A 25,729-nucleotide genomic window follows, 5' to 3' on the forward strand; every position below is an offset into this window, starting at 1 on the left:
CAGCCCTGGCCCCGGCTTATATAAATGGATGTGGCTGTCACAGGCACTGTACATTAGTCGGCTGTGGGAGAGAGGCTGGCCGTGCGGCTTACTGTACGTGATAATGATGGAACACTGAGCTGCCACCACAAGCATGGCCGCCCAGGTGCAGTCACGTGACTGATACTTCTCCACGTTGGTTCCCGACATGCTCTCTTCCTGTGTGGCGGCTTCCTGACCCGGAAGTGACTGTACGGAGCGTCGCTAGGCTCATTCAGACAGCTCAGCGTTAGCCGTAGCAGCAGGGACCAGGCTCCGTCCGCGCCGGCACCATGAACACCGCGCTGTCCCGGGCTAATTCTCTCTTCGCCTTCTCTCTGAGTGTTATGGCCGCTCTCACGTTCGGCTGTTTCATTACTACCGCATTTAAGGACCGAGTGGTGCCGGTGAACATTCACGTCTCCCGGGTGACGCTGTGAGTATTGCCCCGGGGCTCCGCGGGTGGGCAGGCGGCTGTGCTGCCATATGCTCATAGCTAGCGCCATTAATGAGCCCTGCTGGGCAGTGGGGGCCGCAGCTGCTGCAGCACATCATTCGCTCTGGTGCCGGTTAGGAATTGACTTGTATGTTTATTTTCTGTCGCTATTTGACTCTTTCTTTGCTGGGCCAGATGTGACATGTCGCCGGGCACAGTGATGGGCAGGGGTCGCATTATTTCAGTTAATAGATCCAGCCTTATCAAGAGCGGTAGGGGGTCGTTTCCTTATGTGCATGTCCCTCTAGGGTCCTTCCTGATGGTCTGCAGCCGAGAGGTCGTCTCCCCTCTACACTTCCAGGAGGTTTCCTGGAGAAATATTGATGGCGCTTCATCCAACCCCACTGACTGTAATGTGCAGGCCATGTCTGGTATTAATCCCAGGAACCATGCACTACATGTATGTGCCCCTGTGACCGAGGAAGCCACGTACCCTGGTTGGAGCTAAGAAGTCCTTTCATTGTGCTGATGCGCTTATGATATTCCCGATGTCTTTTATGTTTAAATCCCCCATAGAGATCCAGAGCTATGGGAAATAAATCCGCCATACAGATCCAGAGCTATGGGCCATAAATCCGCCATAGAGATCCAGAGCTATGGGCCATAAATCCGCCATAGAGATCCAGGGCTATGGGCAATAAATCCGCCATAGAGATCCAGAGCTATGGGAAATAAATCCGCCATACAGATCCAGAGCTATGGGCCATAAATCCGCCATACAGATCCAGAGCTATGGGCCATAAATCCGCCATACAGATCTAGAGCTATGGGCCATAAGTCCGCCATACAGATCCAGAGCTATGGGCCATAAGTCCGCCATACAGATCCAGAGCTATGGGCCGTAAGTCCGCCATACAGATCCAGAGCTATGGGCCGTAAGTCCGCCATACAGATCCAGAGCTATGGGCCATAAGTCCGCCATACAGATCCAGAGCTATGGGCCATAAGTCCGCCATACAGATCCAGAGCTACGGGCCATAAGTCCGCCATACAGATCCAGAGCTATGGGCCATAAGTCCGCCATACAGATCCAGAGCTATGGGCCATAAGTCCGCCATACAGATCCAGAGCTATGGGCCATAAGTCCGCCATACAGATCCAGAGCTATGGGCCATAAGTCCGCCATACAGATCCAGAGCTATGGGCCATAAGTCCGCCATACAGATCCAGAGCTATGGGCCATAAGTCCGCCATACAGATCCAGAGCTATGGGCCATAAGTCCGCCATACAGATCCAGAGCTATGGGCCATAAGTCCGCCATACAGATCCAGAGCTATGGGCCATAAGTCCGCCATACAGATCCAGAGCTATGGGCCATAAGTCCGCCATACAGATCCAGAGCTATGGGCCATAAGTCCGCCATACAGATCCAGAGCTATGGGCCATAAGTCCGCCATACAGATCCAGAGCTATGGGCCATAAGTCCGCCATACAGATCCAGAGCTATGGGCCATAAGTCCGCCATACAGATCCAGAGCTATGGGCCATAAGTCCGCCATACAGATCCAGAGCTATGGGCCATAAGTCCGCCATACAGATCCAGAGCTATGGGCCATAAGTCCGCCATACAGATCCAGAGCTATGGGCCATAAGTCCGCCATACAGATCCAGAGCTATGGGCCATAAGTCCGCCATACAGATCCAGAGCTATGGGCCATAAGTCCGCCATACAGATCCAGAGCTATGGGCCATAAGTCCGCCATACAGATCCAGAGCTATGGGCCATAAGTCCGCCATACAGATCCAGAGCTATGGGCCATAAGTCCGCCATACAGATCCAGAGCTATGGGCCATAAGTCCGCCATACAGATCCAGAGCTATGGGCCATAAGTCCGCCATACAGATCCAGAGCTATGGGCCATAAGTCCGCCATACAGATCCAGAGCTATGGGCCATAAGTCCGCCATACAGATCCAGAGCTATGGGCCATAAGTCCGCCATACAGATCCAGAGCTATGGGCCATAAGTCCGCAAGTGGCCATTCAAAGATAAGCTTGACTGTGTCAATAAGGTGCTTATGGTGCTACTAAATGCTGTCTGGGCAAAAAAAAGCAAGGCACAAGATCCTAAAATCCCTAATCAAAGGAAAAAAAGAATAGATACAATAGAAGTACATGTGATGAGTAAATCATCCAAAAGAGACCCGATTTATACATGTTCCTCCTGTACGCAGAATATAAATAAAGATGATGGTTAATTTCAAGAGATTTCACAGTAAAACATAAGTGCAAGATCGATCCAAAAATATAGAGCATGAGGACAATGTACTGATTTTGTACTAATAAAGAAGACCTGTTATTAATTTATTGTGCTTTTAACTTCCTTTCATCATAGGTTTCTTATAGCATTTGGAAGTGCCCCCTAAACCTATCTGGTCACCTTTTGTGCTTATTGTAATTTCTAATATAATGAGGATTCAGCATGGCAAGGAAAAGGTTTAAACCTTTTTTTTTTTTTTTCCCCCTGTAGGGGGACTGACATAACCCGTTTGTTTGTTGGGTACTACTTGCCAGTGCAAGAGCCCATATTATTCATTTGTCCAAAACCACCCCCTGCAGAACTCCCCTTCCCGAACGGAGGGGAAAACGCGTTGGGAGGCTACACAACCACCTTTTGGGAAGTTTTACTATGATCAGTCACATTTGCTGTATTTTTTGCTGATATTAATTTCTAATATTCTTGCATTAACTATACTAAGCCGTTGTATTTTTTTCCGATTTCCCCTTTGATAACTCTTCATCTGTGATTTGCAGTGCTAGTCCCTGCGCGCTGTGCACTGTGACAAAATGCTGCGCACAGGGACTAGCCCAGCCTCTGCAAGGAGTGTCACTGCGTCAGTGGCCGCAGCCTCTGCCCCCTGATGACACTTGTTTTGTCTATCCCAGCATGCACTAGGATTCTCAGTCATCAGAGGAAAATAAATAAAAAAATAGAATAGCTGTTCGTGTAGTTGGGGAACAGTAGGGAATACTTAATGCAAGCATATAAGAAATTAGCTAAGGTCATGGCATCAAATAGAAATCAATTGAGAATGAAATGTCCTTTGCCTCCGGACCGCCTCCTTAAGTGCTCTGTCATACCTAGAATACTGCAGTAAAGAAAATGCTAATTACTTGGGAATTTAGCTGCAAAGTCTATGGATTTACATTTTAAAGACCTGCATGCCCTTAGATGTGATTTGCTGGTGATACATTATGCACAGATTCCCTTTAAGCCTGGCTAAAGCTCATTGTTCCATCCTTTATTGCGTGTGAAGGTGCCCTCTGATCCTGGATGCCAGTGATGCCACAGAGATGACTTTGCTGCTGGTATCTGCACATGCATTGATCTCTCGTGTGGGTAAATTGTGGGCATACAGACTGTGGGCTCTGTTCTTTCTTATTATTGGACGCGCCTGGAGTTTTATGGGTCATGCAGGATTTAGTCCACCCGTGATATTCAGACTTTAATGAATCAGACTTGTTTTAGTGTTCTTGGCAAAAAAAAGTCATAAAATAAATAAGACCGTCGGCCTTAATATCTCTCTTGTCAGCGATCTGTAAAGTGTTATTTTGTTGTCTTGCAGGGAGAATGTTGAAGACTTCACTGGCCCCAGAGAAAAGAGCGACCTGGGATTTCTCATATTTGATATAAATGCAGATATCCTTTCTTTCTGAGTTTATAGGTTTCTCTTTCATGCTATTCCTGACTTATAAGTAACCTAATCCCACAGATAACAAGTTCTCCAGCTCCTAATCCCAAGGTTATGTTTACTCCCGATATCATTGCCAAAACGAGCTCTGCAGAACAAATGGTCCCTGAACATGTAGTTGTATCCGCCATGTATGATCACTAATATGGCCACATAACCTAAGTGCTGCATGCTGCCGATTTCTGTTCCGTAGATTCCAGAAGCCATAACGGGGACTTGACAGACCAGTGATAGTCAGTGGGGTCTGTAGTGGCATCAGTGGTTTCCCTCCTGTGCTGGCCCCGACACTGCTGAAACCTTTGTTCTATTCTATCATACTAGCAGCATAAAACTATTAGCAAAAGCAAGTGTTAGAAGGACTTTCCAAACACTCATTTGTTCTCATGCTTGGCTACTCATCAATCTTGATTTTTTTTTTTTTTTTTTTTTTCCTTATAGAACACCGCAGAGATGAAGCTGTCTTTTATCTCAGAGAGATGATTTATGGCTTTTAATGGGAGTCTGTCAGCCCGATATCACTTTTTATTTTTAATTAGCGAAAAAGCCATGTAGGCATCTTAACACCTATAACAATCGCACCTTCATTCTCCACAAAATGCTCTTTGACAAATGTGCAGTTTAGCGTGCTTGGTGGACCCTTGGTGCAGCCCAGTTGTCCACGCCATTCGCTCTTTGCATGGGGCCACCTCTTTCTCCCGTGACTGCCCGCGCTGGTTTGCTCCTAAGTGTTGTCTAAAGTGAATTCTCCGTTACACGCTCATTGCAGAGGAGGGAAGCGAGCGTGCAGTTGTTGTGGCCGCTCCGGTACACCAAGTGGCTGTGTAATGGAGTGGTTGTAGCAGAGTCAGGAGAAATGGGATGTGTATGTACAGTGAGCGCATAAACGAGGATTCTCTGCAGACACCGCTTGCTCTGAGCAAACCAGTGCCGTCAATCAAAACAGATGGAGGCTGCCATATGTAAAAAAAACAGTGTACCAGTGCGCTGCATTGAGACATTGAGTAATACAGTAGATATTTGTATAGGGCTTTTTATTTGGGTTGAAAAGCATTGTCAGCCCCCTGTATCAATGAAAAGGTGATCCAGTGATTCCCATACATACACGGAGGCAGAGGAGCTTCATTACGTCTTGTTTTGTCGGCATTCGTGTTCAAGTGAGACCCACATAGTGGCTTCCACTAGGAGCAGAGAGATCAGTCTTGTACAATGAACGCATGCATATAATTATTCCTTATGGGATTGATAAGGGCTGTAATGGATAAACTGCAGCTTTCAGCACATTGTGCCGTGTTTTTTTTTTTTTAGATCAGGATTAGTGATGAATGAACATGCTCGATAACGTGTTATCGGAGTATCTTGGGTGTGCTTGAATAATGTGTTCAGGCCCCTGCAGCTGCAAGTTTTGCAGCTTTTAAGCAATCCCTGCATGTGTTGCTGCTAACAGCCGTGGGGACTTGAACATGTTATTCGAGCACCCCCAAGATACACTTCATCCAAGCACATTTGCTCATCACTAATCTACCATATAATTGTCTAAGGGGTACTTCCATCTTTCTGTCTGTCCCGGATATTCATTGGTCGCGGCCTCTGTCTGTCATGGAGATCCAACTCGCTGATTCGTCGTGGCAAAACAGCCACGACCAATCAGTGACGGCCACAGTCCGGCGCCAAAATGGCCGCTCCTTCCTCCCCGCAGTCAGTGCCCGCTCCATTATCCTTTCCAGTCAGCGCTCACACAGGGTTAATGGCAGCACTAACGGACCGCGTTATGCCGCGGTGTAACGCACTCCATTAACGCTGCTATTAACCCTGTGACCAAATTTTTACTATTGATGCTGCCTATGCAGCATCAATAGTAAAAAGATCTAATGTTAAAAATAATAACAAAAAAAAAGTTATTATATACTCACCTTCCGCCGCCTTTCCCGCTCCTCGCGACGCTCTGGTGACCGCTCCATGCAAGCGGCAGGTTCCGGTGGCAAGGATGGTATGCGAGAAGGACCTGCCATGACGTCGCGGTCATGTGACCACGACGTCATCACAGGTCTTGCGCCCATACCAACCCTGTGACCGGAAGCTGCCGCGTGCACCGCACCCAGAGCCAGGACTTCAACGGGCTTTCGGAGGGTGAGTATATGTTTATTTTTTATTTTAAGTCTGTATACTACGTGGGCTGTGCAGTATACTACGTGGGCTGTGCAGTATACTACGTGGGCTGTGCAGTATACTACGTGGGCTGTGCAGTATACTACGTGGGCTGTGCAGTATACTACGTGGGCTGTGCAGTATACTACGTGGGCTGTGCAGTATACTACGTGGGCTGTGCAGTATACTACGTGGGCTGTGCAGTATACTACGTGGGCTGTGCAGTATACTACGTGGGCTGTGCAGTATACTACGTGGGCTGTGCAGTATACTACGTGGACATGCATATTCTAGAATACCCGATGCGTTAGAATCAGGCCACCATCTAGTTATGAATAAACATATAAGTGCCTATATGTTGTACCACCTCAGAATATTAAGTCAGTCCCGCACACACCTCTCATCATGTGTTGGGGACGGGTGACAACACAAGCCTTCATCTAAATCAGTGGCCACTGCCCTGAGAGCCACAAGATGGTGCTCAGTAGATAAGAACTTGCATTAGTTTCCATATTGTGTTTTTGTGCATAAAGGCCTCATAAGCATTGGCGTAAAGTCCGCCACACCTGCCACTTTTGTCGGGATCAACTGTTTCCTATGTGTATAGGGGCCACCAGCCTCTAACAGATGATTTTGGTGTGAAGAAAGATTGTGCATGCTGACTTCATTAAGGGAGATAGTCACCGAAGATGTTGACAAACCTCCACCTCCCCATGAAAAACACATGGATTCTCGGCAGCATTTGCATAGGGAGGTCAAGATAAATTAGCTGAACTGATGTTGAAGGTGTAACGGGCACCCTTACATTATTTTTCTATTTTGAGGTCACTCTAAATTGATTTTGTTCATTGAAGCAAATGACTGTCATTGATCATTGCACTGTAAGAAAGTAATGCAAAGTTTTCCTTAATGAACCTACATTTGCAACCAATATTTGACTGGAACGTGAAGCAGTTATTTATCTACCTATCAGCGGAGTACGCCACTAAGAGTAATGTAAGTATCATGTTGTCACTGCCTGGAATACCGCACCTTTCGTCTTTATAGAACTCAGACCATACACACAGCATTTATTTAACATGCGTACTGAACAGCACAATGGATGTTTACCACTAGTAATAAAAAAGTGCCAAATTTATATACAGTGAGTGACAAACATCTGTTGTATAGTAAAGAATGGCAGAATATTCGGAAATTAGTATGAACCCAAAGATAAAAGCCCGAGTACAAGGTTAACCACTTCAAGACTTTGCTCTTTTCCATTTTTGCGTTTACGTTTTTCACTCACTTCCATCCCAGAGCCATAACTGTTTTATTTTTCGTCAATATGGCTACGTGAGGGCTTATTTTTTGCGGGATGAGTTGTACGTATGAACGACACCATTGGTTTTACCATGTAGTGTACTTGAAGACTTCCAGTACACAATTTCCAAGTGTGGTGAAATTGCAAAAAAAAGTGCAGTCCCACACTTGTTTTTTTTGTTAAACTTTTTTGTTAGGTTCACTAAATGCTAAAACTGACCTGCCTTTATGATTCTCCAGGTCATTATGAGTTCATAGACACCAAACCTGTCTAGGTTATTTTTTATCTAAGTGGTAAAAAAAAATTCCAAACTTTTCTTAAAAAAAAAGAAAAGAAAATTGCGCAATTTTCCGATAACAGTAGCATCTCCATTTTTCACAGGCCGAGCTGACGTTTTTAATTATACCATTTTGGTGCACATATGTTCCTTTGATCGCCCGTTATTACATTTTAACCCCTTTACCCCCAAGGGTGGTTTGCACGTCAATGACCAGGCCAATTTTTACAATTCTGACCACTGTCCCTTTATGAGGTTATAACTCCGAAACGCTTCAACGGATCCTGGTGATTCTGACATTGTTTTCTCGTGACATATTGTACTTCATGATAGTGGTAAAATTTCTTTGATAGTACCTGCGTTTATTTGTGAAAAAAACGGAAATTTGGCGAAAATTTTGAAAATTTCGCAATTTTCAAACTTTGAATTTTTATGCAATTAAATCACAGAGAGATGTCACACAAAATACTTAATAAGTAACATTTCCCACATGTCTCCTTTACATCAGCATAATTTTGGAACCAATTTTTTTTTTTGTTAGGGAGTTATAAGGGTTAAAAGTTGACCAGCAATTTCTCATTTTTACAACACCATTTTTTTTTTAGGGACCACGTCTCATTTGAAGTCATTTTGAGGGGTCTATATGATAGAAAATGCCCAAGTGTGACACCATTCTAAAAACTGCACCCCTCAAGGTGCTCAAAACCACATTCAAGAAGTTTATTAACCCTTCAGGTGTTTAATAGGAATTTTTGGAATGTTTAAATAAAAATGAACATTTAACTTTTTTACACAAAAAATTTACTTCAGCTCCAATTTGTTTTATTTTACCAAGGGTAACAGGAGAAAATGGACCCCAAAAGTTGTTGTCCAATTTGTCCTGAGTACGCTGATACCCCATATGTGGCAGTAAACCACTGTTTGGGCGCATGGGAGAGCTCGGAAGGGAAGGAGCGCCGTTTGACTTTTCAATGCAAAATTGACAGGAATTGAGAGAGCCACTGTTGCGTTTGGAGAGCCACTGATGTGCCTAAACATTGAAACCCCCCACAAGTGACACCATTTTGGAAAGTAGACCCCCTAAGGAACTTATCTGGATGTGTGGTGAGCACTTTGACCCACCAAGGGCTTCACAGAAGTTTATAATGCAGAGCCATAAAAATAAAACAAAATTTTTTTCCCACAAAAATTATTTTTTAGCCCCCAGTTTTGTATTTTCCCTAGGGTAACAGGAGAAATTGGACCCCAAAAGTTGTTGTCCAATTTGTCCTGAGTACGCTGATACCCCATATGTGGGGGGGAACCACCGTTTGGGCGCATGGGAGGGCTCGGAAGGGAAGGAGCGCCATTTGGAATGCAGACTTAGATGGAATGGTCTGCAGGCGTCACATTGCGTTTGCAGAGCCCCTAATGTACCTAAACAGTAGAAACCCCCCACAAGTGACACCATTTTGGAAAGTAGACCCCCTAAGGAACTCATCTTGATGTGTTGTGAGAGCTTTGAACCCCCAAGTATTTCACTACAGTTTATAACGCAGAGCCGTGCAAATAAAAAATATTTTTTTTCCACAAAAATTATATTTTAGCCCCCAGTTTTGTATTTTTCCAAGGTTAGCAGGAGAAATTGGACCCTAAATGTTGTTGTCCAATTTGTCCTGAGTACGCTGATACCCGATATGTGGGGGGGAACCACCGTTTGGGCGCATGGGAGGGCTCGGAAGGGAAGGAGCATCATTTGGAATGCAGACTTAGATGGATTGGTCTGCAGGCGTCACATTGCGTTTGCAGAGCCCCTAATGTACCTAAACAGTAGAAACCCCCCACACGTGACCCCATATTGGAAACTAGACCCCTCAATGAACTTATCTAGATGTGTTGTGAGAACTTTGAACCCCCAAGTATTTCACTACAGTTTATAACGCAGAGCCGTGAAAATAAAAAATCTTTTTGTTTTCCCACAAAAATTATTTTTTAGCCCCCAGTTTTGTATTTTCCCAAGGGTAACAGGAGAAATTGGTCCACAAAAGTTGTTGTCCAATTTGTCCTGAGTACGCTGATACCCCATATGTGAGGGTAAACCCCTGTTTGGGCACACAGGAGAGCTTGGAAGGGAAGGAGCACTGTTTTACTTTTTCAACGCAGAATTGGCTGGAATTGAGATCGGACGCCATGTCGTGTTTGGAGAGCCCCTGATGTGTCTAAACAGTGGAAACCCCCCAATTATAACTGAAACCCTAATCCAAACACACCCCTAATCCCAACAGTAACCCTAACCACACCTCTAACCCTGACACACCCCTAACCCTAATCCCAACCCTATTCCCAACTGTAAATGTAATCTAAACCCTAACTGTAGCCCCAACCCTAACTGTAGCCCCAACCCTAACCCTAGCCCTAACCCTAACCCTAGCCCTAGCCCTAACCCTAGCCCTAACCCTAGCCCTAACCCTAGCCCTAATCCTAACCCTAGCCCTAATCCTAACCCTAGCCCTAACCCTAGCCCTAATGGGAAAATGGAAATAAATACATTTTTTTTTTATTTTTCCCTAACTAAGGGGGTGATGAAGGGGGGTTTGATTTACTTTTATAGCGAGTTTTTTAGCGGATTTTTGATTGGCAGCCGTCACACACTGAAAGACCCTTTTTATTGCAAAAAATATTTTTTGCAATACCACATTTTGAGAGCTATAATTTTTCCATATTTTGGTCCACAGAGTCATGTGAGGTCTTGTTTTTTGCGGGACGAGTTGACGTTTTTATTTGAAACATTTTCGGGCACGTGACATTTTTTGATCGCTTTTTATTCCGATTTTTGTGAGGAAGAATGACCAAAAACCAGCTATTCATGAATTTCTATTGGGGGAGGCGTTTATACCGTTCCGCGTTTGGTAAAATTGATAAATCAGTTTTATTCTTCGGGTCAGTACGATTACAGCGACACCTCATTTATATCATTTTTTTATGTTTTGGCGCTTTTATACGATAAAAACTATTTTATAGAAAAAATAATTATTTTTGCATCGCTTTATTCTCAGGACTATAACTTTTTTATTTTTTTGCTGATGATGCTGTATGGCGGCTCGTTTTTTGCGGGACAATATGACGCTTTCAGCGGTACCATGGTTATTTATATCTGTCCTTTTGATCGCGTGTTATTCCACTTTTTGTTCGGCGGTATGATAATAAAGCGTTGTTTTTTGCCTCGTTTTTTTTTTTTTTTTCCTTACGGTGTTTACTGAAGGGGTTAACTAGTGGGACAGTTTTATAGGTCGGGTCGTTACGGACGCGGCGATACTAAATATGTGTACTTTTATTGTTTTTTTTTTTTTTTATTTAGATGAAGAAATGTATTTATGGGAATAATATATTTTTTTTTTTTCATTATTTTGGAATATTTTTTTTAATTTTTTTTACACATTTGGAATTTTTTTTTTTTTTTACTTTTTTACTTTGTCCCAGGGGGGGACATCACAGATCAGTGATCTGACAGTGTGCACAGCACTCTGTCAGATCACCGATCTGATAGAAGTGCAGGCTGCTTCACAGTGCCTGCTCTAAGCAGGCTCTGTGAAGCCACCTCCCTCCCTGCAGGACCCGGATCCGCGGCCATCTTGGATCCGGGGCTGGAGGAAGCAGGGAGGGAGGTGAGACCCTCGCAGCAACGCGATCACATCGCGTTGCTCCAGGGGTCTCAGGGAAGCCCGCAGGGAGCCCCCTCCCTGCGCGGTGCTTCCCTGCACCGCCGGCACATCGCGATCATCTTTGATCGCGGTGTGCCAGGGGTTAATGTGCCGGGGGCGGTCCGTGACCGCTCCTGGCACATAGTGCCGGATGTCAGCTGCGATAAGCAGCTGACACCCGGCCGCGATCGGCCGCGCTCCCCCCGTGAGCGCGGCCGATCGGCTATGACGTAGTATCCCGTCCAGGGTCAGATAAGCCCAGGGCACCTTGACGGGATAGTACGTCTAAGGTCACAGAGGGGTTAATGCAATGTCGTGGTGACCAAAAAAGTAATTCTGGCGTTTCAAATTTTTTACTCGTTATGCCGTTAGCAATCGGGGCTAATCCTTTTTTTATTGATAGATTTGGCAATTCTGAACGCGGCGATACCAAATATGTGTAGGTTTGATTTTTTTTTTGTTTGTTTGTTTTTGAATGGGGCAAAAGGGGGGTGATTTAACCCCTTTACCCCCAAGGGTGGTTTGCACGTTAATGACCGGGCCAATTTTTACAATTCTGACCACTGTCCCTTTGTGAGGTTATAACTCTGGAAGGCTTCAACGGATCCCAGTGATTCTGACATGGTTTTCTCGTGACATATTGTACTTCATGACAATGGTAAAAATTCTTTGATAGTACCTGCGTTTATTTGTGAAAAAAACGGAAATTTGGCGAAAATTATGAAAATTTCGCAATTTTCCAACTTTGAATTTTTATGCAATTAAATCATAGAGATATGTCACACAAAATACTTAATAAGTAACATTTCCCACATGTCTACATTACATCAGCACAATTTTGGAACCAAAATTTTTTTTTGTTAGGGAGTTATAAGGGTTAAAAGTTGACCAGCAATTTCTCATTTCTACAACACCATTTTATTTTAGGGCCCACATCTCATTTGAAGTCATTTTGAGGGGTCTATATGATAGAAAATACCCACGTGTGACACCATTCTAAAAACTACACCCCTCAAGGTGCTCAAAACCATATTCAAGAAGTTTATTAACCCTTCTGGTGCTTCACAGGAATTTTTTGAATGTTTAAATAAAAATGAACATTTAACTTTTTTTCACAAAAAATTTAATTCAGCTCCAATTTGTTTAATTTTACCAAGGGTAACAGGAGAAAATAGACCCCAAACATTGTTGTACAATTTGTCCTGAGCACGACAATACCCCACATGTGGGGGTAAACCACTGTTTGGGCGCATGGCAAAGCTCAGAAGCGAAGGAGCGCCATTTGACTTTTCAATGCAAAATTGACTGGAATTGAGATGGGACGCCATGTTTCGTTTGGAGAGCCCCTGATGTGCCTAAACATTGAAACCCCCCACAAGTGACACCATTTTGGAAAGTAGACCCCTTAAGGTACTTATCTAGATGTGTGGTGAGCACTTTGACCCACCAAGTGCTTCACAGACGTTTATAATGCAGAGCCGTAAAAATAAAACAAAAAATTTTTCCCACAAAAATTATTTTTTAGCCCCCAGTTTTGTATTTTCCCGAGGGTAACAGGAGAAATTGGACCCCAAAATTTGTTGTCCAATTTGTTCTGAGTGCGCTGATACCCCGTATGTGGGGGGCAACCACTGTTTGGGCACATGGGAGGGCTCGGAAGGGAAGGAGCTCCATTTGGAATGCAGGCTTAGATGGAATGGTCTGCAGGTGTCACATTGCGTTTGCAGAACCCCTAATGTACCTAAACAGTAGAAATCCCCCACAAGTGACCCCATATTGGAAACTAGACACCCCAGGGAACTAATCTAGATGTGTTGTGAGAACTTTGAACCCCCAAGTGTTTCACTACAGTTTATAACGCAGAGCCGTGAAAATAAAAAATCTTTTTTTTTTCCCACAAAAATTATTTTTTAGCCCCCAGTTTTGTATTTTCCCAAGGGTAACAGGAGAAATTGGACCCCAAAAGTTGTTGTCCTATTTGTCCTGAGTACGCTGATACCCCATATGTTGGGGTAAACCCCTGTTTGGGCACACGGGAGAGCTCGGAAGGGAAGGAGCACTGTTTTACTTTTTCAATGCAGAATTGGCTGGAGTTGAGATCGGACACCATGTCGCGTTTGGAGAGCCCCTGATGTGCCTAAACAGTGGAAACCCCCCAATTATAACTGAAGCCCTAATCCAAACACTCCTAACCCTAATTCCAAAAGTAACCCTAACCACACCTCTAACCCTGACACACACCTAACCCTAATCCCAACCCTATTCCCAACTGTAAATGTAATCTAAACCCTAACCGTAACTTTAGCCCCAACCCTAACTGTAGCCTTAACCCTAGCCCCAACCCAAACTTTAGCCCCAACCCAAACTGTAGCCCTAACCCTAGCCCTAACCCTAGCCCTAACCCTAACTTTAGCCCCAACCCTAAGTGTAGCCCTAACCCTAGCCCTAACCCTAGCCCAAACCCTAACCCTAGCCCTAGCGGAAAAATGGAAATAAATACATTTTTTTTTTATTTTTCCCTAACTGAGGGGGTGATGAAGGGGGGTTTGATTTACTTTTATAGCGGGTTTTTTTAGTGGATTTTTATGATTGGCAGCCGTCACACACTGAAAGACGCTTTTTATTGCAAAAAATATTTTTTGCGTTACCACATTTTGAGAGCTATAATTTTTCCATATTTTGGTTCACAGAGTCATGTGAGGTCTTGTTTTTTGCGGGACGAGTTGACGTTTTTATTGGTAACATTTTCGGGCACGTTACATTTTTTGATCGCTTTTTATTCCGATTTTTGCGAGGCAGAATGACCAAAAACCAGCTATTCATGAATTTCTTTTGGGGGAGGCGTTTATACCGTTCCGCGTTTGGTAAAATTGATAAAGCAGTTTTATTCTTCGGGTCAGTACGATTACAGCAACACCTCATTTATATCATTTTTTTATGTTTTGGCGCTTTTATACGATAAAAACTATTTTATAGAAAAAATAATTATTTTTGCATCGCTTTATTCTCAGGACTATAACTTTTTTTTTTGCTGATGATGCTGCATGGCGGCTCGTTTTTTGCGGGACAAGATGACGCTTTCAGCGGTATCATGGTTATTTATTTCTGTCTTTTTGATCGCGTGTTATTCCACTTTTTGTTCGGCGGTATGATAATAAAGCGTTGTTTTTTGCCTCGTTTTTTTTTTCTTACGGTGTTTACTGAAGGGGTTAACTAGTGGGCCAGTTTTATAGGTCGGGCCGTTACGGACGCGGCGATACTAAATATGTGTACTTTTATTTATTTTTTTTTTATTTAGATAAAGAAATGTATTTAGGGGAATATTTTTTTTATTTTTTTTTCATTATTTAGGAATATTTTTTTTTTATTTTTTCTTACACATTTTGAAATTTTTTTTTTTTTACTATTTTACATTGTCCCAGGGGGGAACATCACAGATCAGTGATCTGACATGCAGCGTTGCAGCCTTCACAGTGCCTGCTCTGAGCAGGCTCTGTGAAGCCACCTCCCTCCCTGCAGGACCCGGATCCGCGGCCATCTTGGATCCGGGGCTGGAGGAAGCAGGGAGGGAGGTGAGACCCTCGCAGCAACGCGATCACATCGCGTTGCTGCGGGGGTCTCAGGGAAGCCCGCAGGGAGCCCCCTCCCTGCGGGAAGCTTCCCTATACCGCCGGCACATCGCGATCATCTTTGATCGCGGTGTGCCAGGGGTTAATGTGCCGGGGGCGGTCCGTGACCGCTCCTGGCACATAGTGCCGGATGTCAGCTACGATAAACAGCTGACACCCGCCGCGATCGGCGGCGCTCCCCCCGTGAGCGCCGCCAATCGCGCTGGACGTACTATCCCGTCCGTGGTCATGGGGGCCCACCCCACCTCGACGGGATAGTACGTCCCATGTCAGAAAGGGGTTAAACTTTTTTTTTTAAATTTTTTTTCATATTTTTAAAACATTTTTTTTTTTACTTTTGCGATGCTTCAATAGCCTCCATGGGAGACTAAAAGCTGGCACAACTCAATTGGCTCTGCTACATAGGAGCGAAGCATAGATCGAAGCAACAACCATAGCGGTCTCAAGGAGATCTCTGATTGTTATGCCGACGCATCGCTGACCCCCGATCACGTGACGAGGGTTGGCGATGCGCTCATTTCCGGCCGGATGCGCTAGTTAAATGACACTGTTAGCTTTTGACAGCGGCATTTAACTAGTTAATAGCGGTGGGTGGATTGTCAGCTGTTCAAAACAGCCGACATGTCCCGGCTTTGATGCGGGCTCACCACCGGAGCCCGCATCAAAGGAAGAGATGCGACCTCTGCAGTACTAGTATGGCGGAGGTTGGTAAGGGGTTAAAGAACAAAAGGACAATAAAAAATATCTGGTGAGGTGGTCTTTTATCTAATACTAGCTGAAGAGCCCGGCGTTGCCTGGGCATAGTAAATATCTGTGGTTAGTTATAGCACCTCACTTATTTTCCCATCACACCTCTCATTTTCCCCTTCACATCTTTCGTTTTCTCCCTCACATCTTTTATTTTCTCCCTCACTCCTCTCATTCCCCCCTAACACTTGTCATTTCGACCTCACATCTGTCATTTTCTGATCACTCCACTATTTTCCCTCACTCTCATTTTGCACTCACACAGTTTCATTTTCACCTCACACCTCTTTTTCACTTCACCTCACCTCTCATTTTCCTCTCAGTATATACATGTTTGTCATCTCCCTTTATATATAGTATACACCTGTATGTCATCTCCTGTATATAGTATATAATAATAATATAATAATAATAATTTTTATTTATATAGCGCCAACATATTCCGCAGCGCTTAACAAATTATAGAGGGGACTTGTACAGACAATAGACATTACAGCATAACAGAAATACAGTTCAAAACAGATACCAGGAGGAATGAGGGCCCTGCAGACTGAGGAAAAGGGGAGACACGAGAGGTGGATGGTAACAATTGCTTTAGTTATTCGGACCGGCCATAGGGTAAGGCTCGGGTGTTCATGTAAAGCTGCATGAACCAGTTAACTGCCTAAGTATGTAGCAGTACAGACACAGTGGGCTATTAACTGCATAAAGTGAATGAGAACATGATGCGAGGAACCTGATAGTTTTTTTATTTTTTTATAAATAGGCCACACAGGGATAGTTAGGTTAATATACCTGTATGTCATCTCTTCTGTATATAGTATATACCTGTATGTCATCTCCTGTATATGGTATATACCTGTCATCTCCCCTGTATATAGTATATACCTGCTGTATGTCATCTCCTCCTCTATATACCTGTGTCATCTCCTCTTTTATATAGTGTATATACCTGTATGTCATCTCCTGTGTATATACCTGTGTCATCTCTATATATAGTATATGCCGGTGTCCTCTCCTCCTGTATATATTATATACCGTATATACTCGAGTATAAGCTGAGATTTTCAGCCCAAAAAAATGGGCTGAAAGTGCCCCTCAGCTTATACTCGAGTCATGGAAGGCGGGGGGGTTGGCGGGTGAGGGGGAACGACGCCTGTCAAATACTCACCTGCTCCTGACGTGGTCCCTGCCTGTCCCATGGTCTTCGTGCGCTGCAGCTTCTTCCCCTGTTCAGCTGTCACTGGTACCGCTCATTAAAGTTATGAATATGGACTCCACTCCCATAGGGGTGGAGCTGCATATTCATTACTGTAATGAGCTGTACCATGTGACCGCTCACTACAGGAAGAAGCTGTCGCTACCGGATACGTGGGACATGCGGGGACCGCGTCAGGAGCGCCGGGAGCAGGTGAGTATGTCACCTTTCTGCGTTCCACCGACGCTCCGTCTTCCGCGTCCTCTGCGGTGACTGTTCAGGTCAGAGGGCACGGTGACGTATTAGTGTGCGTGCTAAACTGAACAGTCAGTGCGGAGAGACGGGACGCTGAGGAGCAGCGACGAGAGGTGAGTATGTCATTTTTTTTATTTTTTTTTAGTGCAGCAGCAGCATTACATGTGGCACAATGCTATATGGAGCGTCTATAGGGCCATAAAGAACTGCATGGAGCATTATATGGGGCATCTATGGGGCCATAACTGCATGAAGCATTATATGGGGCATCTATGGGGCCATAAAGAACTGCATGGAGCATTATATGGAGCCATAAAGAACTGCATGGAGCATTATATGGGGCATCTATGGGGCCATAAAGAACTGCATGGAGCATTATATGGAGCATCTATGGGGCCATAAAGAACTGCATGGAGCATTATATGGAGCATTACATGGGGCCATAAAAAACTGCATGGAGCATCTATGGGGCCATAACTGCATGGAGCATTATATAGGGCATCTATGGGGCCATAATGAACTGCATGGAGCATTATATGGGGCCATAAAGAATAGCATTATATGGGGCGTATTTTGTATGGAGCATCTTATGGGGCCATAATGAACTGTATGGAGCATTATATGGGGCCCCGATTCAATATGGATATTCAAAAACACTTAACCTACTGATGTCTCAACTAATTTTACTTTTATTGGTACCTATTTTTATTTGACATTTACCAGCAGCTGCTGCATTTTCCACCCTAGGCTTATACTCGAATCAATAAGTTTTCCCAGTTTTTTGTTGCAAAATTAGGGGGGTCGGCTTATACTCAGGTCGGCTTATACTCGAGTATATACGGTATGTGTGTGTCATCTCCTGTATTAGACCTCGTCCATACGTTAGGCTACTTTCACAGTTCCGTCTTTTCGAAGACATTGCAATGCGTCGTTCTGTGCAAAAAACGCATCCTGCAAAGTTGCCCGCAGGATGCGTTTTTTTTGCACATAGACTTGTATTACCGACGCATCGCGACGTATGGACACACATTCCATATGTCGTGCACTGGATGCGTCGGTATTTGGCGGATCGTCGTAGCGAAAAAAACATTCAAGGGAACGTTTTTTTCGTACGTTGGGTCCTGCAATTCCTACTGCGCATGCGCGGCTGGAACTCTGCCCCCTCCTCCCCGGGACTTTAGAATGGGCAGCGGATGCGTTGAAAAGCTGCCAGGTACCAGATTTTTATTTTTGGAGGATAATACCAGACTTGTGTGTGTTTAGGACGAGTTTCACGTGTCAAGTTGTGTGTTGTCGCGTGTTGCGACATGCATGTAGCGACTTTTTTGAGATGAGTTTTGTGTGGCGACATGCTTGTAGCAACTTTTTGTGTGTTGAGTTGCATGTGACAGGTTAGTGTAGCAAGTTGTGTGCAGCAAGTTTTGCATGTGGCGAGTTTTATGTGTGGTGCGTTTTGAGTATGTGCAAGTTTTGTGTGAGGCAACTTTTGCATGTGTTGCAACTTTTGTGCATGTGGCAATTTTTCCGCGTGCAAGTTGTGTGGCGCGAGTTTTGCACGTGGCGAGTTTTGAGTGGTGACTTTTGTGTTTCGACTTTTATGTGGCGAGGTTGGTGTATGTGTGGTGAAATGTGTGCTGAGGGTGGTATATGTGTTCAAGCACGTAGTGTGTGGCGCATTTTGTGTGTGTTCATATCCCCGTGTGTGCTGAGTATCCCATGTCCGGGGCCAAACCTTAGCAACTGTACGGTATATACTCTTTGGCGCCATCGCTCTCACTCTTTAAGTCCCCTTTGTTCACATCTGGCAGCTGTCAATTTGCCTCCAACACTTTTCGTTTCACTTTTTCCCCATTATGTAGATGGGGGCAAAATTGTTTGGTGAATTGGAACGCACGGAGTTAAAATTTTGCATCAACATAGCCTATGACGCTCTCGCAGTCCAGACGTGTGACTGTGCACAACTTTGTGGCTGTAGCTGCGACTGTGCAGATGCCAATCCCGGAGACACACACCCAAACCTTTATATATTAGATATGATATACTGTAATTTTAATGAATTATGTGCTATTATTTATGCGGGCACGTCTTGTGTTTGTAGTACTATATACCTCTACTAATAAAGGTATTTTAACCGTAATAATTTTTTATTCTTTGACCTTGTGTTTGGGCTTTTTTCTTTGGGTTCACACAGCATTTATTGCAGAGAGCAACGTCCCAAATGCCAGTCTTCTTAAAAGTAACCTTTTGTAACTGATCTGCTTATTACACATCAAAAGAGGGCCACTTTGTAGTACTAAATGGATTAAAAGTGGCATATGTCACTGTTTAAGGATTACTTCTACCCTTATGGTACCTTCACACATAACGATTTTGTTGCTTTTTGTGACGTAGCAACGATATCGTTAACGAAATCGTTATGCGTGACAGCGACCAACGATCAGGCCCCTGCTGGGAGATCGTTGGTCGCTGGGAATGATCAGGACCTTTTTTTTGGTCGCTGATCACCCGCTGTCATCGCTGGATCGGCGTGTGTGACGCCGATCCAGCGATGTGTTCACTGGTAACCAGGGTAAATATCGGGTTACTAAGCGCAGGGCCGCGCTTAGTAACCAGATGTTTACCCTGGTTACCATTGTAAAAGTTAAAAAAAAAAACTAAACAGTACATACTGTCATTCCGGTGTCTGTCACGTCCCCCGGCGTCAGCTTCCCGCACTGACTGTCAGCGCCAGCTGGCCGTAAAGCAGAGCACAGCGGTGGCGTCACCGCTGTGCTCTGCTTTACGGCCGGCCGGCGCTGACGCAGTGCAGGGAAGCTGACGCCGGGGGACGTGACAGACATCGGAATGACAGTATGTACTGTTTAGTTTTTTTTTTAACTTTCACAATGGTAACCAGGGTAAACATCGGGTTACTAAGCGCGGCCCTGCACTTAGTAACCCGATGTTTACCCTGGTTACCCGGGGACTTCGGCATCGTTGGTCGCTGGAGAGCTGTCTGTGTGACAGCTTTCCAGCGACCACACAACGACCTAAACAGCGACGCTGCAGCGATCGGCATCGTTGTCTATATCGCTGCAGCGTCGCTAAATGTAACTACCTTTAGGAGCGTACTGCTTACCTTACCTGCCTCTCCGCTTTCTGCTTGCTGGGGAGAGTCCTGCAGATTGATGTAGACCTTCTGCACCAGTCTGAACTGAGCCACAAGCAGAGCGCTCTTTCCCTCTGCATCAGTGGTAAAGCACAGGGACATTACAGCTGCCTGTATCCGGTCCGTTTCAGAACAGTTCTTACAAGCACTGAGCTTGTTTGCGCTGCTCTACTTCTTTAGGAAACTGGACACCGCTGATAGACCGCAATGGTGGCTGGTAACATAGGCAATGAGCATTACACAATAAAGTTAAAAATTACTCAGTTCTTGAGAACGGAAAAGATTATTAATAAGAATTTAGTTGTAAAGTTGCTTGATATTTACATTCGCTGTGCAAATGTACACATTTTAGAAGATGGGTAGACTCCTTTTCTTCCCAGTAGCTATCATCTTGTATGCACTTGAATTGGAGCTGTTCTGCAGTACTCGGGAGCTGCCACTACAAAGTGTACACTGTACACCCAGCCACTGCAGGAGATAATGACCGGTGATCAGTGTGGGTGCCAGGTATTGGACCCCTACTGATCCAATATTGAAGACCTATATTATGCTATGTCATCAGTATCATAATAGTGGAAAACCCTTTGAAACATAAATGATAAAATATCATTAAAACTAAATACAAAGCTTTCTTATATATAAAAATGAGAAATTCTGCGCTTTACTTCACTCCTCGGCTGACTCTGGTCACCCCTGGACTTTCTGCTGTTAGAGCATAGTGAAAGCAATGAGATGACATGCGGCTGCAGCAGTGAAGTCGCTGACTGACAACTTATTTTTGTGTCCCCATTTGATGTCCTAAAGTAAATCAGAAACCTTAGTTTTTCTGTGATGAAAGTGAAAAATTTTTTTCATGGTTAATGAGAGCTTTTTTTCCCCTCCTTATTTTGGATTAATAAGCATAATGCAGGTAAGTTTTGGCAAATTCCAGCCTGGATTTTTTATGTCTCGGGGTAAGAGGTGGGGTCTTCCTGGGTCTGTTACCATACAGTCCCTTTTCATTCAGATGCCGACGGATAGTACGGGTTGACACTGTTGTACCCTCGGAATGCAGGGCAGCTTGAACTTGTTTGGATGTTAGTCGAGGTTCTTTATCCAACATCCGCACAATCTTGCGTTGAAATCTCTTGTCAATTTTTCTTTTCCGTCCACATCTAGGGAGGTTAGCCACAGTGCCATGGGCTTTAAACTTCTTGATGGCACTGCGCACGGTAGACACAGGAACATTCAGGTCTTTGGAGATGGACTTGTAGCCTTGAGATTGCTCATGCTTCCTCACAATTTGGTTTCTCAAGTCCTCAGACAGTTTTTTGGTCTTCTTTCTTTTCTCCATGCTCAATGTGGTACACACAAGGACACAGGACAGGGGTTGAGTCAACTTGAATCCATGTCAACTGGCTGCAAGTGTGATTTAGTTATTGCCAACACCTGTTAGGTGCCACAGGTAAGTTACAGGTGCTGTTAATTACACAAATTAGAGAAGCATCACATGATTTTTCGAACAGTGCCAATACTTTTGTCCACCCCCTTTTTTGTTTGGTGTCGAATTATATCCAATTTGGCTTTAGGACAATTCTTTTTGTGTTTTTTCATTTAAGACAATTTAAATGAAGATAATAATAACAAAGAATGTGTTTGCAATCATTTTCAGGAAGAAACTGAGTATTATCTGACAGAACTGCAGGGGTGTCAATACTTTTGGCCACAACTGTACATACACGCACATAAACACGCACATACACACACACACACACGCACACTATTTTCATGTATTTTGTGTGGAGATCGTAACTCTCCCAGAGTAAACCTGTGTATGACGGGCTGGAATGTGGTGAAATCTGTGAAATGTTACCCTCTAATATCTTTTTTGATTTCATTTTTAGGCTTTAAACCAGGTTGTGCTATGGGACAAGATCATCCTCCGAGGAGACAACCCGAAGCTGTCCTTAAAGGAGATGAAATCAAAGTATTTCTTCTTTGACGATGGAAACGGCCTGAAGTAAGCATCTGGAAGAAATATATTGTTTTTATTAAAAAGTGCTCTCCTCTAGAAGCGAGTGCAAGAGATAAAATTTATAAGGTGAAGCCTGACACGGAAAGCTGATGTCTGTTTACTCCTTGGCGCCAGAATGGTTTGGGATGGATTTGTGGTGACAGAAGGGAGGGTTCTGCAGAAGATCAAGATGTCAGACGTACTTCAAAGCGCAGCTCTGATTATCATTGCCTCATATCACTTGTAGTGCAGTTGACGAGAGTGACGATCCCCGTGTTACTTGTTGAAATCTGAACCTCAGAATCTGGGTAAAGATATTAAAATGTCCTTCATTTTGTCCTTGCTTTTCAGAGACCAAATTAGTCCTTTCTTGTTTTCAATAATCGTAGATCAATTAGAAGATTGTTCTTTGCTCTGCAGGGTTTGGAATATTAGAATTGTAAAGGGGTTATTTTGTCTTAAATAGTTAAAAACAACTTTTTGCAGTTTACCTTTTGTTAACTCTTCATTCTTCAGTATAAAGGGATTTTTAATTTTATGTTTTAATGTTATCTGCCACCCATCAGTCATGACTAGTCTCCGAGGCAAGGAGCGATGCTCTGAAGCTGCTTGGTCACTAGATCTTGCTAGTTTCAGTCCCCCTGCACTCCTCTCATCCTGTAAAGGCAAAGCTGCCTCTGCTTGCAGCATTGGAGAGCGCACACTTTGGGCCAGTAGCAGAACCATGCTGCTGCTCCGAGCTGTCCATCAATCAGGATCCTGAACACAAAACATGGCACAAACCCTTTAAGCTGGTCACAGACATCCGTATCTGTGCTTTGTGGGGAGAGTGGAGGAAGCTGCTGGCCTCCTGTACAATAAATGGAGCATACTTTTTAACCCCTTCCCGACCTGTGACACATGCGTCATGAAAGTCGGTGCCAATCTGACCTGTGACGCATATGTTGTGTTGCAGAATGATAGCGTCCCTGCAGGTCGGGTGAAAGGGTTAACTCCAATTTCATCCAACCTACAGGGACAGGGGGAGCGGTACTTGTTGTACTTCAGCCCAGGGGGGGTGGCTTCGCCCTCCCCCCACCCCCATGGCTACGATCGTTTAAAGTGAAACAGCCAGTAAGAGCAATTTGTAATATTTCACCTATGAAAAGTGGTGAAATATTACAATCCAGCCATGGCCGATGCTGCATTATCATTGGCCATGGCTGGAAACCTTGATCTGCCACCGATCTCCTCCCCAGTCCTCCTGTCCACTCTCCTCCTGTCCACTCCCACCCCCCCATGCTCCGATCCTACCCCCTCATACTTACCGAGCCTCCCGATGTCCGTCCGTCTTGTCCATGGGCACCGCCATCTTCCAAAATGGCAGGCGCATGAGCAGTGCGCCCGCCGAATCGGCCGGCAGATTCATTCCAGGTACATTTTGATCACTGTGATAGGTTTTATCACAGTGATCAAAATAAAAAAAATAGTAAATGAATCCCCCCCTTTATCACCCTCATAGGTAGGGACAGTAATAAAATAAAGAAAATGTATTTACTTTTATTTTTCCACTAGGGTTAGGGTTAGAACTAGGGTTAGGGTTAGAACTAGGGTTAGGGTTAGAACTAGGGTTAGGGTTAGAATTAGGGATAGGGTTAGAATTAGGCTATGTGCACACGGTGCGGATTTGGCAGCGGATTGGCCGCTGCGGATTCGTAGCAGTTTTCCATCAGGTTTACAGTACCATGTAAACCTATGGAAAACCAAATCCGCTGTGCCCATGGTGCAGGAAATACCGCGCGGAATCGCTGCGTTGTATTTTCTGCAGCATGTCAATTCTTTGTGCGAATTCCACAGTGTTTTACACCTGTTCCTCAATAGGAATCCGCAGGTGAAATCCACACAAAAAACACTGGAAATCCGCGGAAAATCAGCAGGTAAAACGCAGTGCCTTTTACCTGCGGATTTTTCAAAAATGGTGCGGAAAAATCTCACACGACTCTGCAACGTGGGCACATAGCCTAAGAGTTAGGGTTGGAAATAGGGTTAAGATTAGGCTTGTGGTTAGAGTTATGGTTGGGGCTAGGGTTGGGATTAGGGTTAGGGGTGTGTTGGGGTTAGGGTTGGAGTTAGAATTGAGGGGTTTCCAATGTTTAGGCACATCAGGGGTCTCCAAATGCAACATGGTGCCACCATTGATTCCAGCTAATCTTGCGTTCAAAAAGTCAAATGGTGCAACCTCCCTTCCGAGCCCCAACATGCACCAAAACAGTGGTTTACCCCCATATGTGGGGTACCAGCATACTCAGGACAAACTGGGCAACAACTATTGGGGTCCAATTTCTCCTGTTACCTTTGTGAAAATAAAAAATTGCTTGCTAAAACATAATTTTTGAGGAAAGAAAAATGATTTTTTATTTTCACGGCTCTGCGTTGTAAACTCCTGTGAAGCACTTGGGGGTTCAAAGTGCTCAGCACACATCTAGATAAGTTCCTTGGGGGGTCTAGTTTCCAAAATGGGGTCACTTGTATGGGTTTTCTACTGTTTAGGCACATCAGGGGCTCTGTAAACGTAACATGATGCCCGCAGACCATTCCATCAAAGTCTGCATTCCAAAGCTTCACTACTTCCCTTCCGAGCCCCGACGTGTGCCAAAACAGTGGTTCCCCCCCACATATGGGGTATCAGCGTACTCGGGACAAACTGGACAATATCTTTTGGGGTCCAATTTCTCCTGTTACTCTTGTGAAAATAAAAAATTGCAGGCTAAAATATAATTTTTGAGAAAAGAAAAATGATTTTTTATTTTCACGGCTCTGTGTTATAAACTTCTGTGAAGCACTTGTGGATTTAAAGTGGTCACCGCACATCTAGATTAGTTCCATGGGAGGTCTAGTTTCAAAAATGGGGTCACATGTGGGGGAGCTCAAATGTTTAGGCACACAGGGGCTCTCCAAACGCGACATGGTGTCCTCTAACGATTGGAGCTAATTTTTCATTGAAAAAGTCAAATGGCGCTCCTTTCCTTCCGAGCCCTGCCATGTGCCCAAACAGTGGTTTACCCCCACATGTGAGGTATCGGTGTACTCAGGAGAAATTGCCCAATAAATTTTAGGATCCGATATAGGAACCCTGAGGAAGAAGGACTCTACTCCTTCGAAACGCGTC

General features: G+C 44.4%; 1 protein-coding gene across 1 annotated transcript in view; it reads left to right on the forward strand.

Moving 5' to 3' along the window:
* The first annotated feature begins 211 nt into the window (after nt 1-211).
* The window catches only part of SPCS3 (signal peptidase complex subunit 3), a 31,179-nt gene continuing 5,661 nt past the window's right edge, over nt 212-25,729 (forward strand). Inside the window, exons 1-4 of the mRNA XM_069744263.1 lie at nt 212-454; nt 4,081-4,154; nt 7,271-7,347; nt 22,472-22,587. Of these exons, the coding sequence (XP_069600364.1) occupies nt 312-454; nt 4,081-4,154; nt 7,271-7,347; nt 22,472-22,587 (410 nt within the window). The 5' untranslated portion in view covers nt 212-311. The remainder of the gene's footprint in view (nt 455-4,080; nt 4,155-7,270; nt 7,348-22,471; nt 22,588-25,729) is intronic.

The sequence above is a fragment of the Ranitomeya imitator genome, chromosome 1 (assembly GCF_032444005.1).
Source record: "Ranitomeya imitator isolate aRanImi1 chromosome 1, aRanImi1.pri, whole genome shotgun sequence".
Classification (NCBI taxonomy): domain Eukaryota; kingdom Metazoa; phylum Chordata; class Amphibia; order Anura; family Dendrobatidae; genus Ranitomeya; species Ranitomeya imitator.